Below are 11,599 nucleotides of genomic sequence, written 5' to 3'. Positions count from 1 at the left end.
ATGATTGCAGCTGCACTCTGCATAACTCTCCTCACTGGAGCTTCCTGCACTCCAGTTCCAGACCAGCACACACATGGTGTGGTGAGTAAACACTCTAGTTCTCCTTCAAAACCCATCTTAAAACATTTCTCTGCACTTAATATTGGAATTCTTCTTCTGACATCCGCTCATGTTGTTCTTTTAGTGCCTCAGTTCAGCTGTGATTGTATAGTTTGACAAAAGTATTCAAAAGAAACTGCTAATTCATTGTTCCTTCAAAATCAGGGGTATTAAAAAGAGTGCATCCTGCTTTTATTGGAGTAACTGTCTCTACGTGCAGAGAAGAAGACTTTCTACTAGATTTTAGAGGAGTGTTGCTGTGAGGATTTGATTGAAAAAGTGTTAGTTAGGTCAGGATGTTGGATGAAGATCATCCCACATCATCCCCAACACTAAATTCCAAAAGTATTGGATGGCACACCATCCATCATTCCAGAGGACACAGTTCCACTGCTCCACAGCTCAGTGCTGTGGGGCTTAATTCCCCTCTAGCCTCTTCGACTGTATACTGTTGGCTGTCTGATGTGTGTCTGAAGCTAGGTGTAGTACCTCTTGGGCTTACCATTGGGCGTTCCACTCAGTGACCTTAATGCTTTTATTTATTGTTTCTTGTAAACTGACTAGCTAAATGCTCATGTGAGGCTTTCATGGGTGGAACGTGAGCTAGGTGGGTTTTAGGTGGGCATGGGCTTTGACTGGGATGGGTTTCTCAAATGGTCCCCTTTGTTACAGCCCACCTTAATCTTAACCTAGGCCCTGTACAACCCAGATGTTATGGCCCACGTTTAACCCTTCCTGGTCCCATCACAGACCCTTGTGGGCATCCATATGTGGTTTAACTCGAAGACAAAACTTTCTGGTTCCCAGTTGGGCTACCCATACAGGCCCAACATGGACATATTAGCTGGACGTGTATTAATGCCCTGTGCCCTATGGCCCTTTCTCAGACCAGAGTATTTGTAATGTAGCAATGCATCAAACTCACTAATAATTATCTTGTTCTCCACCATGTCGGTTAAACAGCTGTTTACTGTGAGGTACCTCTATATTTTCCTCTTTCTCTGTAGGACTGGTTGATCCATTATGGCTACTTACCACCTTTAGACTCTCCAGTTGGTCGACTGCAGACGAAGGAGGGGATTGAAAGAGCCGTCCGCGAGATGCAGCGCTTCGCTGGGCTGAAAGAGACGGGACAGCTGGGTAACTTAACCATAATGTTCACTCATCCATCAGCCTTATACAGGATCATATATGACAATATAAGCTCTCATTAGTCATTACATGAGAGCTTTAGTCACCTTGTGCGTTTAAGGTGTAAGAAACATCAGGCTCCTGCAGATGCCGTTGGACAAGGATGAGCTGAGTTGCTCTGGTTCCTAAACTCAATAGCACCACTCACAGTTGATGGTGGAAGATCTATGAGGAAAGAAATTACAGTGAGCTCTTTAGAACCACCCATTCTTTCACTAAAGTCTGGAAAGGCAGACTGCATTGCTAGGGGCTTGATTTTATATACCAATCGCAAAGGGACTAAATGAGGTGTGTCCCAATACTTTTGTCCATATAGTGTATTTCTGTTGCACAATCCATATATTATTAATGACAATGTTCTTTGAGGGTGAGCAACTGAAGTATGGGCCCATAAACATGCTCTTAGGGTATAAAGGGTTGACTATCATTTCACTATATGTTATTGATGGTAGAGCAAGAGGTGAATCTATTCATTGTCCAGCCACCAAATTGATTGATGCCACCAAATAGTATTAATCTACTTTTCTTGCTTTTTAGACAGTGCCACTCTGGCCTTAATGGGGACCCCTCGCTGCTCCCTGCCGGACGTCCTCAGGCTAGAGGATCATCTAAAGAAGAAGAGAAAAATGAGGAACATGAAACTGAGGAGATACAGTCTGTCAGGGATGAAATGGGATAAGACAGATCTCACCTGGAGGTGAGGTTTCTCTCTCACAGTGAAGTTCAAACACTGCAGTAGAGTTTCTGGACATGTGTACAAACCTCACCCAGCAGCACTGCACCTGTACATACATGTACCAGCACCACACACATTGCAATGTTAGCCTCACTGCTGTGCTAAACCACCAATGCAGTCAATGTGGTAGAGGGGGGCTTATAACTTGTACAGCTAGAGTTTGTAATTAGACACCTGCTGTATATTAGGCAGCTCTTAGAGTAAACAGTGACCTGGATTTCTCAAATAAATAAAAACACTATCTGGATAAATAAACAATCTGACAAACATACCTTTAAAGAATTCCTAAATGGTTCACATAAATATTCACTGATGGAATTTAGCAACAGCCAATGAGCCTCTGTTATGAATGTGTTCAGAGTCTACAGGAACTACAGTCTCTACAGCGCATGGAAACATGGTGAAAGTACTGTCTGTGTCAATCAGCTGTATGTTACATACACAACAAATAGAGATTAGGTTGGACAGTTATGGCCTATTGCTTCAGTAATGGACTATTAAAGCAATATTCTACCTTAATATAGCAGCTTCAGAATCATACTGATGCTCTACTGACTGTAACAGGGAGAAACTTTGTCAGTGCCACTCTGGAGCTTTGGTGGAGCTGCACGAAAGAGACCTCTCTCCAGATCTGCGTAACCTGAGTTGTATTAGTGTAAAATCCTGTAGTATTATCTCTACCACCTTAGTCTACATGCTTCTCTACCTTCAGATGCTGCTACTGGAGCTCTCAGCTTGTCCAGAAATGCATGTGTAGAGCTGTCCATGAGAGGATGGTACTTGGTATTTATGACAGCAGTGTAAAAGCAAATTACACCCCTAGTCTGTAGGGGGAGCCCAGGAGCAAAAATAGCATAGTCACATAATGCTGCTTTAAGTCTGTTTCCTATGATCTAAAATTCACTCTCTCTCTCTCTGTCTCTTTCTGTCTCTCTCTCTCTTTGCAGTGTGGAGAGTTACCCCTCTCTCTCACGCTCTCCTTCTCTGTCGCCTGCCCTGGTGGAACTCATCCTTTCCTATGCTCTGAAAGCATGGAGCGACGTTGCCCCCCTCAGCTTCACTCTGCTACATCCATCCCCTCAGGCTTCGCCCCACAACGCAGACATTATAGTCAACTTCACCAGCGGCTTCCATGAAGACGGATATCCGTTCGACGGCAAGGGCGGAACACTGGCTCACGCTTTCTTTCCAGGAATAGGCGACACACATTTTGATGACGAGGAGAACTGGAGCTATGGAGGTACTAATGGAAATCTGCGACTACTCACCTTCACTAACTAATCGATCAGTCAAACTTACTAGGGATGTCCCGATCAAGGTTTTATACCTTGATCTGATCCGGTCTTTGTGTTTATAGAAATAATACAGCCCCCCCCCCACTTAAGTAAGATGTGCTAATACGCAACAGTAAACAGCAGTAAAATCACTATTTTTTTAATACCAGTTTCTAATACCAGCCGTTCAGAGCTGGTTTAGAACCAGGAGCGTGGTTCTCACGCTTATAGAACAGAGAATTTCCACTATAGTTTGGTTTCTAACCAGGTATAATTCAAGAGTAAAGACAGGATAAGAGAATATGGAAGAAAGAAAAAGAAAGAATATGGAAGAGTGAAGAGTTTAGATCCTCTCCACTCTTTACCTGCTGCTCTGGGAGCCAGTTGTTGTTGCTGCGTCATGTTTACAGGAAAGCCCTGAGCTAACGATAAGCTATAGTTTTCCTCGTTCCCAAACTTTCCGTTCCACCTTAAATAATGCAGCAGTGATGCTCTGCTGTTGAAATGTTCACCCAGTAACTGCAGCACTACGTAAGGTGGACTGGAGAGTTAGCATTAGAACCAACTTCAGCTTCTGTTTTGGCTGCTAACTGGTAACGTTGCCGTTGTTTTTAGTTCAAATAAAGCTCTGTTTAGTTTTGCTCACTGAAAAAATGGCCAGGGTAGCTTTCTAAAAAATGAGAAGCTTGTCTGCAGCAATCTATCACCTATAGGACTCTGCTGCAGCAGATTTAAGGGTAGGAAGTGAATCGGAACCTTAATCAAAAAATATCTGGATCGCCACCTGATCCTGAGTCACTGGATCAGATCTGGACATCCCTAAAACTTACTCATACATCAGATGTAGTTGAGCACCCAAGAGATGTCTGGTGTCTGAAATGTGCTGCTTTAGTTTTACACTGGAGCTATTGGGCTAATGTGGCTGATCCCCACCTGTAGGGAGAACACAGGAGCAAAACATAACAATACTGTTGTTAGAGATTTCTATTTCATTATTTGTAAGAGTTTGAGAGTTGTGTCTGATTTTGTCTCCCTCAGCTCATATCGAAAGCACAGATCTGTTCACTGTGGCTGTTCACGAGTTTGGCCACGCCCTGGGCCTTGCACACTCCTCCTCCAGACGCTCCATCATGAGGCCGTACTACAGTGGAGCAGTGGGAGACATCCCTACATACACTCTTCCTGCTGATGACAGACTTGGCATTCAGGCCCTTTATGGTGCAGACCAAGAAAACATACCCATCCACACATCCATAGACACAGTGTTTACAGATACACTATATGAACTAATGTTTATGGACACCCCTGATAATGAATGCATTCAGCTACTTTGAACTAAGTTGCACCCATTGTTGACACAGATGTGCAAACACACACACAGCTTGTCTAGTACCTCTAGAGAGGTACTGCCAATAGAACAGGACTCTCTGGAGCAGATAAATAAGAACCTGTTTGCACCATGCTGCCTAATGCCAGGTGTGGACTAGAAGGATATTGAGCTGTGGAGCAGTGGAACTCTTTTCGTTTGTTTGTTTTAATGATTTGGGATGAGTTAAGGAGCTGGGGATGAATTCAATCAAATCATCACAGCAATGCTCCTCCAAATGCTAGTAGAAAGCCTTCCCTTGACAGTAGACAGTTACTCCAACAAATGCAGGACTCTATTTTTAACACCCTTGACCCCAGAAGAAACAATGTACAAGCAGGTGTCCCAATACTTTTGTCCATATAGTGCACCTGTTGTCACTGTCACACAGAAATATCCAAAATGAACTTTATAGGAGATGTAGGAGATTATAGGAAAATGTCTTTACTTTTAATGGAAGTCAATTTAGAGCATTTCTTCTGGTCCATCATGAAATTTTGATAAATAACAACTGGGAGATTCACATATAGCCTTACAGTGCTGTTGTTTCCTGCAGGACCAAAAAAAGAGCTGATTCCGCCTCCCTCTGTTGATTCGCCCATACCAAATCTGCCCCGACCACCCAGCGCTCCGCCCCCACCTGCAACACCACAGTAAGTGATGATGAGGATGATAATGATACTAAATGGCAATGGCAAATGCAGCTTCTTTTTTGTCTGTGACTATGCTTAGAATATTATTCTTTATTCTTAAGTCCAGAGCCATCTCTGCTGGATCGATGTCAAGGAGGTTATGATGCCATTGCAAACATCAGAGGAGAAATCTTCTTCTTCAGGCGTAAGTGGTTGAACGTTACACCTTCACCACACTGTTAAGGAACTTTTAGGGGACTTTTTTCATGATTACACAATATTTATTAAGATACATGTAATCACAGACTAAACACATCAGTAGCGACAGATTCTTATAAACTACTATTCAGATCCTCTCCTGTACTGAATACAGTGATTTATACTCTACATCTGCTGCTCTTCATCTAATTAATCCAGTCTAATTACACTGTTAGTAATAAAACCTGCAGCTGATCAGTGTTTATTAAGCACTAACAGTCTCCTCCATGTGCTTAGAAAAGCATATTATTATCACAATAAAATAAATTGATCACGATGTGATAAAGTATTGTCATATTGCCCATAGCCTTCAAAACCTCCAAACGTTCCTCAAGGAACTTTTAACAGTGAGAACATAGTAGTAGTTCATTAACTGGTTGTTTTTATCTGTATCTCATTCAGACTGACTGTAAGACTCATGTTTTCAATCTTTCCCTCTCTGTTTCTCAGGTCAATACTTCTGGAGGGTGCATCACTCAGGCTCTCTGGTGTCTTTTATACCAGCTCTAATTCACAACTTCTGGATTGGTCTTCCTCTAGAAATTGGCAAAATCGATGCAGTGTATGAGAGAAGTGATGGCCACATTGTTTTCTTTATCGGTAAGAGAGAGAGAGAGAGAGAGAGAGAGAGAGAGAGAGGAAAGTGGACTATAAACCCACATTTATATTTCCTTAAGTCCTTAAGAAGCTATGGTTGTGTTTGTTCTTTATACTAACATGTCTGCAATCAAACCAAAATTAGGGGACAAAAAAGGAGACATAGGACGCACGTATGGTAAAATCGATCTCCTGGACCCTTTTAAACCCTTAAATTCTTATTAAATCACATTGTCTTGATATCAGTACTAAAGTGCGATTTTGATAACATACATGTGCTAATTTGTTCAAGTGTTTGGTCGGTGGATCAGCACAGCAGTGACACTGACGTGGTAGTAGCTTGGTTTAGTAGCTAAGTTTGTGTGGTGCTAGTGTGGGATGCCAGGTACTGTGCTGTTTACACACATCAGTACCACTGCTAGGTTGAGAGTGGGTCCGCTTTCTCAAAATATCTGTGGTCAGAAACTGACAACTGATGAATGTCAAGAGGACAAATCTCTGACTCTAATCTCCAACCAGCAAGAGAGGGGTTTCTAATAAAGTGGCCACCTTCTTACTTTGGTCTTATCTAGGTAACCAGTTTTGGGTCTTCAAAGACAGGATGTCTCTGCCAGGGTATCCTCGGCCGCTGACTGAGTGGAGACTTCGGACTTCTGCGGGAGACTCTCCAGGGCGAGTAGACGCTGTGTTTGTGTGGCCTCACAACGGGAGGACCTACGTGTTTAGCGGTGGAGAATACTGGAGGTTTGATGAGGACGAGTCAGACAGGAAACCTGAGGCAGGCTATCCCAAACCAGCCTCCATCTGGGGAGTGACCTCCGACCCTGATGATGTTGTTGGCATGCGAGATGGTAAGTGATTAGTGCTCCAGTGTTGGGAACAGTGATTAAGGTACCATTGCTGTTCCCTTTAATAGTGTTTAACATAGTGCTGAAGTGCAGAGAACATTGAATAGGGGACAATACCAGTTCCCTATAATAGTGTTCTATATAGTGATCAAGTGTAGGGTGCATTAAATAGGGGACCATTCCTGTTCCCTATAATAGTGTTCTATATAGTGCTGAAGTGTAGGGTGCATTAAAAAGGGGACCATTTGTGTTCCCTATAATAGTGTTCTATATAGTGCTGAAGTGTAGGGTGCATTAAAAAGGGGACCATTTGTGTTCCCTATAATAGTGTTCTATATAGTGCTGAAGTGTAGGGTACATTAAAAAGGGGACCATTTGTGCTCCCTATAATAGTGTTCTATATAGTGCTGAAGTGTAGGGTGCATTAAAAAGGGGACCATTTGTGCTCCCTATAATAGTGCTCTATATAGTGCTGAAGTGTAGGGTACATTAAAAAGGGGACCATTTGTGTTCCCTATAATAGTGTTCTATATAGTGCTGAAGTGTAGGGTGCATTAAAAAGGGGACCATTTGTGCTCCCTATAATAGTGCTCTATATAGTGCTGAAGTGTAGGGTGCATTAAAAAGGGGACCATTTGTGCTCCCTATAATAGTGTTCTATATAGTGCTGAAGTGTAGGGTGCATTAAAAGAGGACCATTTGTGTTCCCTATAATAGTGTTCTATATAGTGATCAAGTGTAAGGTGCATTAAATAGGGGACCATTCCTGTTCCCTATAATAGTGTTCTATATAGTGATCAAGTGTAGGGTGCATTAAATAGGGGACCATTCCTGTTCCCTATAATAGTGTTCTATATAGTGCTGAAGTGTAGGGTGCATTAAAAAGGGGACCATTTGTGTTCCCTATAATAGTGTTCTATATAGTGCTGAAGTGTAGGGTACATTAAAAAGGGGACCATTTGTGCTCCCTATAATAGTGTTCTATATAGTGCTGAAGTGTAGGGTGCATTAAAAGAGGACCATTTGTGTTCCCTATAATAGTGTTCTATATAGTGCTGAAGTGTAGGGTGCATTAAAAAGGGGACCATTTGTGTTCCCTATAATAGTGTTCTATATAGTGCTGAAGTGTAGGGTGCATTAAAAAGGGGACCATTTGTGCTCCCTATAATAGTGCTCTATATAGTGCTGAAGTGTAGGGTACATTAAGTAGGGGACATTTGTGTTCCCTATAATAGTGTTCTATATAGTGCTGAAGTGTAGGGTGCATTAAAAAGGGGACCATTTGTGCTCCCTATAATAGTGCTCTATATAGTGCTGAAGTGTAGGGTACATTAAATAGGGGACATTTGTGTTCCCTATAATAGTGCTCTATATAGTGCTGAAGTGTAGGGTACATTAAATAGGGGACATTTGTGTTCCCTATAATAGTGTTCTATATAGTGCTCCAATGTAGGGAACAGTAATTAGTTGACCATTCCTGTTCCCATTAGTAGTGTTTTATATAGTGCTCCAAAAGAGAGAACAGTTATCAGGGGACCATTGCTGTTCCCTATAATAGTGTTCTATATAGTGCTCAAGTGTGCTCAAGAGGAACAGTGCCTTAGGGGCTGTTCCTGATGGCTAATAGTGTAGCCATCTTAATTTTGACCACAGCCAGAGCTCTGTTTACTGGTACAAACTGGCCTAAATGGTTTAGCTCAAACTGGACTAACTGTTGGTGTGATGTCTTCTAGGAGATACCTATTTCTTCAAGGGTGCGTCTTACTGGGTATTAAAGCGAGGCAGACTGGACGAGGACACTGCTGCACCAAAGTCCATCGCAGCTGACTGGATGAAATGTGATGATTTCTTCATTTCCACTCACAAACCCAAGATGCCGAGTTCCAAAGACAGGAAATGTGTCTGTGACCAGAGTGGGACAACCTCAGTTCAAGCCTCACTTTGGCTAATTATACTGTTTGTCACAATAGATCTATTTCATAGTAGTATGGTAGTACATTGTCTGCATGTCAGCTGTTAATGTATGTACAGTTCTTGAGCTATTACTGTCATGTTTGAAATGTTTGGCCTTGTATTATTTTGCAAGAAAAAAAATTCTATATTTTTTCCAATAAAACAGTTTTATGTAGTACATGTAGTGAAGAAGACATATACATACATATTATATTATTTTAATATCAAAATAGAATAGGCTAATCGTTCAGGGAAGATTAGCCATAAGAATGTAACCATACCTGGGAACAGCATTTAAGTATGGGTCACAATATCTAGACCATTGTTTAACCATGACTGTATATGTAGTTGCCCTATATAGACAAAAGTATTGGGACACCTGCTCATTCGTCGTTTCTTCCAAAAACATGGATATTATCCTGTTTTACAGTGACTGTCTCTGCTATCCAGGGAAGGCTTTCTACAAACTTTCTACTAGATTTTAGAGCGTTAGTGAGGTTGGGATGTTGGATGATCACCACCCCACCTCATCCCCAACTCCCAAACTCATCCCAAAAGTACTGGATAGAGTATTATCCATCATTCCAGAGAACAGCTGGGGTGCTTTATACCCCACGCCTGACATTAGGCAGCATGGTGCCAATAATTATATGTTCATCTGCTCCAGATAAACCAGTTCTATTGGCAGAACCTCTCTACATCCATGTCAGCAGTAGGTGAAACCTAAAGTAGCTGAATGCATTCCTTAGAAGGGGTGTCCACAAACTTTGGACATATAGTGTATGCATATTTACGTAGGAAGTTTGATGGTGCCAAAAATGAATAGGAATTCACCAATACGATACTAGGATCGTATATCGGTCCTGATACTGACAAAATTTGCTGGATTGGGTATCGATGTGGGTTCGATTCCCGGGCTCGGCAAGCTGCCACTGTTGGGCCCTTGAGCAAGGCCCTTTACCCTCTCTGCTCCCCGGGCGCTGGAGTTGGCTGCCCACCGCTCTGGGTGTGTGTGTACTCACTGCCCCTAGTTTACAAGTGTGTGTGTGTGTGTTCACTACCACAGATGGGTTAAATGCGGAGGACACATTTCGCTGTACAGTGACAAATACCTGCACCTTTACCTTCACCTTATCGGATATTTAGGTCGATCCACAGGCCTGATCCATTCACTGAACACCATTCCCGGATTGATGTTACCTAGGCTTCATAACTCAGGATCAGAATAACTTAGCTGGTCTTCCATATGAGGAGAACTTAGAAGGGTTTATCCTGCTGCCTTAAATCTCTCCCACATGGTGAGGTACCTGGTTTATTGATTCAACAGAGGCATCGGCTGATACGCAAAGGTTACGTATCGGTATTGGTATCGGAACAGAAACGGTAGAATCAGTGCATCCCTAAATATTAATAATAATAGACCTTAATTAGAGAGTCACAGCTAAATGGAGCACACCCACTGATAGTTAGCTAGCTAGCTTAGCTATGTAAAAATGTAGTCTTTGATACCTAAAAGCACAGAAACGAGAAAAACAATCAAATACAAAGAAGATATTTTAAATAAAATTATCATATATTATCATATATTCCTTTTACGCCTGAAGAACAACATAAAAATAGCAAAACAAACAAAAATATATCGTTTAAACGCCACATTTTACGCAGAGAGAGGATTGTGGGTAGTGTAGTTCTTGCTCTCGCCGCGTCTTATCACGCCGGGCTTATGACGTCCCCGTGACGCTAGTTTCTTCATTGTAGCTCGAGCGTTACGCAGCTTCTTGTGCGTTTTTACGGAATTGTTGCCTTTAATCGCGGCAGTGTTTCTCATCTGGTCTCGGTCAGCTGCTCGTTGCCTGCCTGCGGAGAAACCCCCGGCTGTTCTCTCCGTTAACGCGGAACAAAGAGGTACGTAGCGGAGTTAGCTAGCTAGCTAGCAGCTGGCTAACGCTAGCGGACCTGCCGGGGCTTCGCGTTAGATAGCCAGCGAGCATTTCGACCCCAGAGGGAAATAAATACGTGTGCTTGGTTGGTACGTGTGGTTGATTAACAGTTTGTGGGTCGAATGACGGCGTTTGTTGGGTTTTAGGTTTAGTAGGTGGCGAGTTAGCCGAGTAGCTAGCTTGTTAGCTGGCTAGCTAATTAACGCTAGTTGTGGCCTTGCTGCTGATTTCCGCCGGATTTAGCCAAACTTTCATGACTTTTCTTCAGAAATAGGTGTTTATTTCTTTATGAGAGTTCATTTTAGTTAAAAACTGTGCTCGCTGGGTTGTATTGTATGTGGAATTTCACTCCTACACGTTGTGCAGGTAGCTATGTGGTTAGCCAGCTAGCTAAGTAGGCAATAATACGCAGCCATGCCTTGCCATGCTGGTTGGGCTAGCTAGCTAACTAACTAGCCAGTGCTATTAGCTGGCTAACTATAGCTACTCTCACTGTGTTCTGGTTAACAGCTTAAATTAATGATTTAAGTGTTGCCATTAAGGCCTCCTTATTGATCAACATATCCACAAGCATCATTAACCTTCATTAGCTGGATATCTATCTAGCTAGCTGCGTGTTATCTGGTTGGTTGAGGTTCAGATCTTCAGTCCTAAGCTCAGTCTAAAGTCTGAGAGTCAGCTCATCTCTTACCAGCCTCGTTATTA

The 11,599-nt window shown here is 42.4% G+C and overlaps 1 protein-coding gene across 1 annotated transcript; it reads left to right on the top strand.

The window, feature by feature from the left end:
* On the top strand, positions 1-9,034 carry mmp25a (matrix metallopeptidase 25a). Its single transcript, XM_072672011.1, has 10 exons — positions 1-81; positions 1,107-1,239; positions 1,828-1,987; positions 2,974-3,266; positions 4,339-4,518; positions 5,223-5,319; positions 5,421-5,503; positions 6,007-6,156; positions 6,726-7,004; positions 8,735-9,034. Exons 1-10 carry the CDS (start codon positions 1-3, stop codon positions 9,019-9,021), a joined length of 1,743 nt encoding a protein of 580 aa, XP_072528112.1. The 3' UTR covers positions 9,022-9,034.
* Positions 9,035-11,599: the final 2,565 nt, after the last annotated feature.

This window comes from Salminus brasiliensis, unplaced genomic scaffold (assembly GCF_030463535.1).
Source record: "Salminus brasiliensis unplaced genomic scaffold, fSalBra1.hap2 scaffold_130, whole genome shotgun sequence".
In the NCBI taxonomy this organism is placed as follows: Eukaryota; Metazoa; Chordata; class Actinopteri; order Characiformes; family Bryconidae; genus Salminus; species Salminus brasiliensis.
Note: the sequence above shows the minus strand (reverse complement) of the source record. Positions and strands in the feature narration are given on the sequence as shown.

Coding starts and splice junctions, on each gene's coding strand:
- mmp25a (XM_072672011.1), top strand. CDS start 1: ATGATTGCAGCTGCACTCTGCATAACTCTCCTCACTGGAGCTTCCTGC. Junction 1,240..1,827: donor GAAAGAGACGGGACAGCTGG/GTAACTTAACCA, acceptor CTTGCTTTTTAG/ACAGTGCCACTCTGGCCTTA. Junction 4,519..5,222: donor TGGCATTCAGGCCCTTTATG/GTGCAGACCAAG, acceptor TGTTTCCTGCAG/GACCAAAAAAAGAGCTGATT.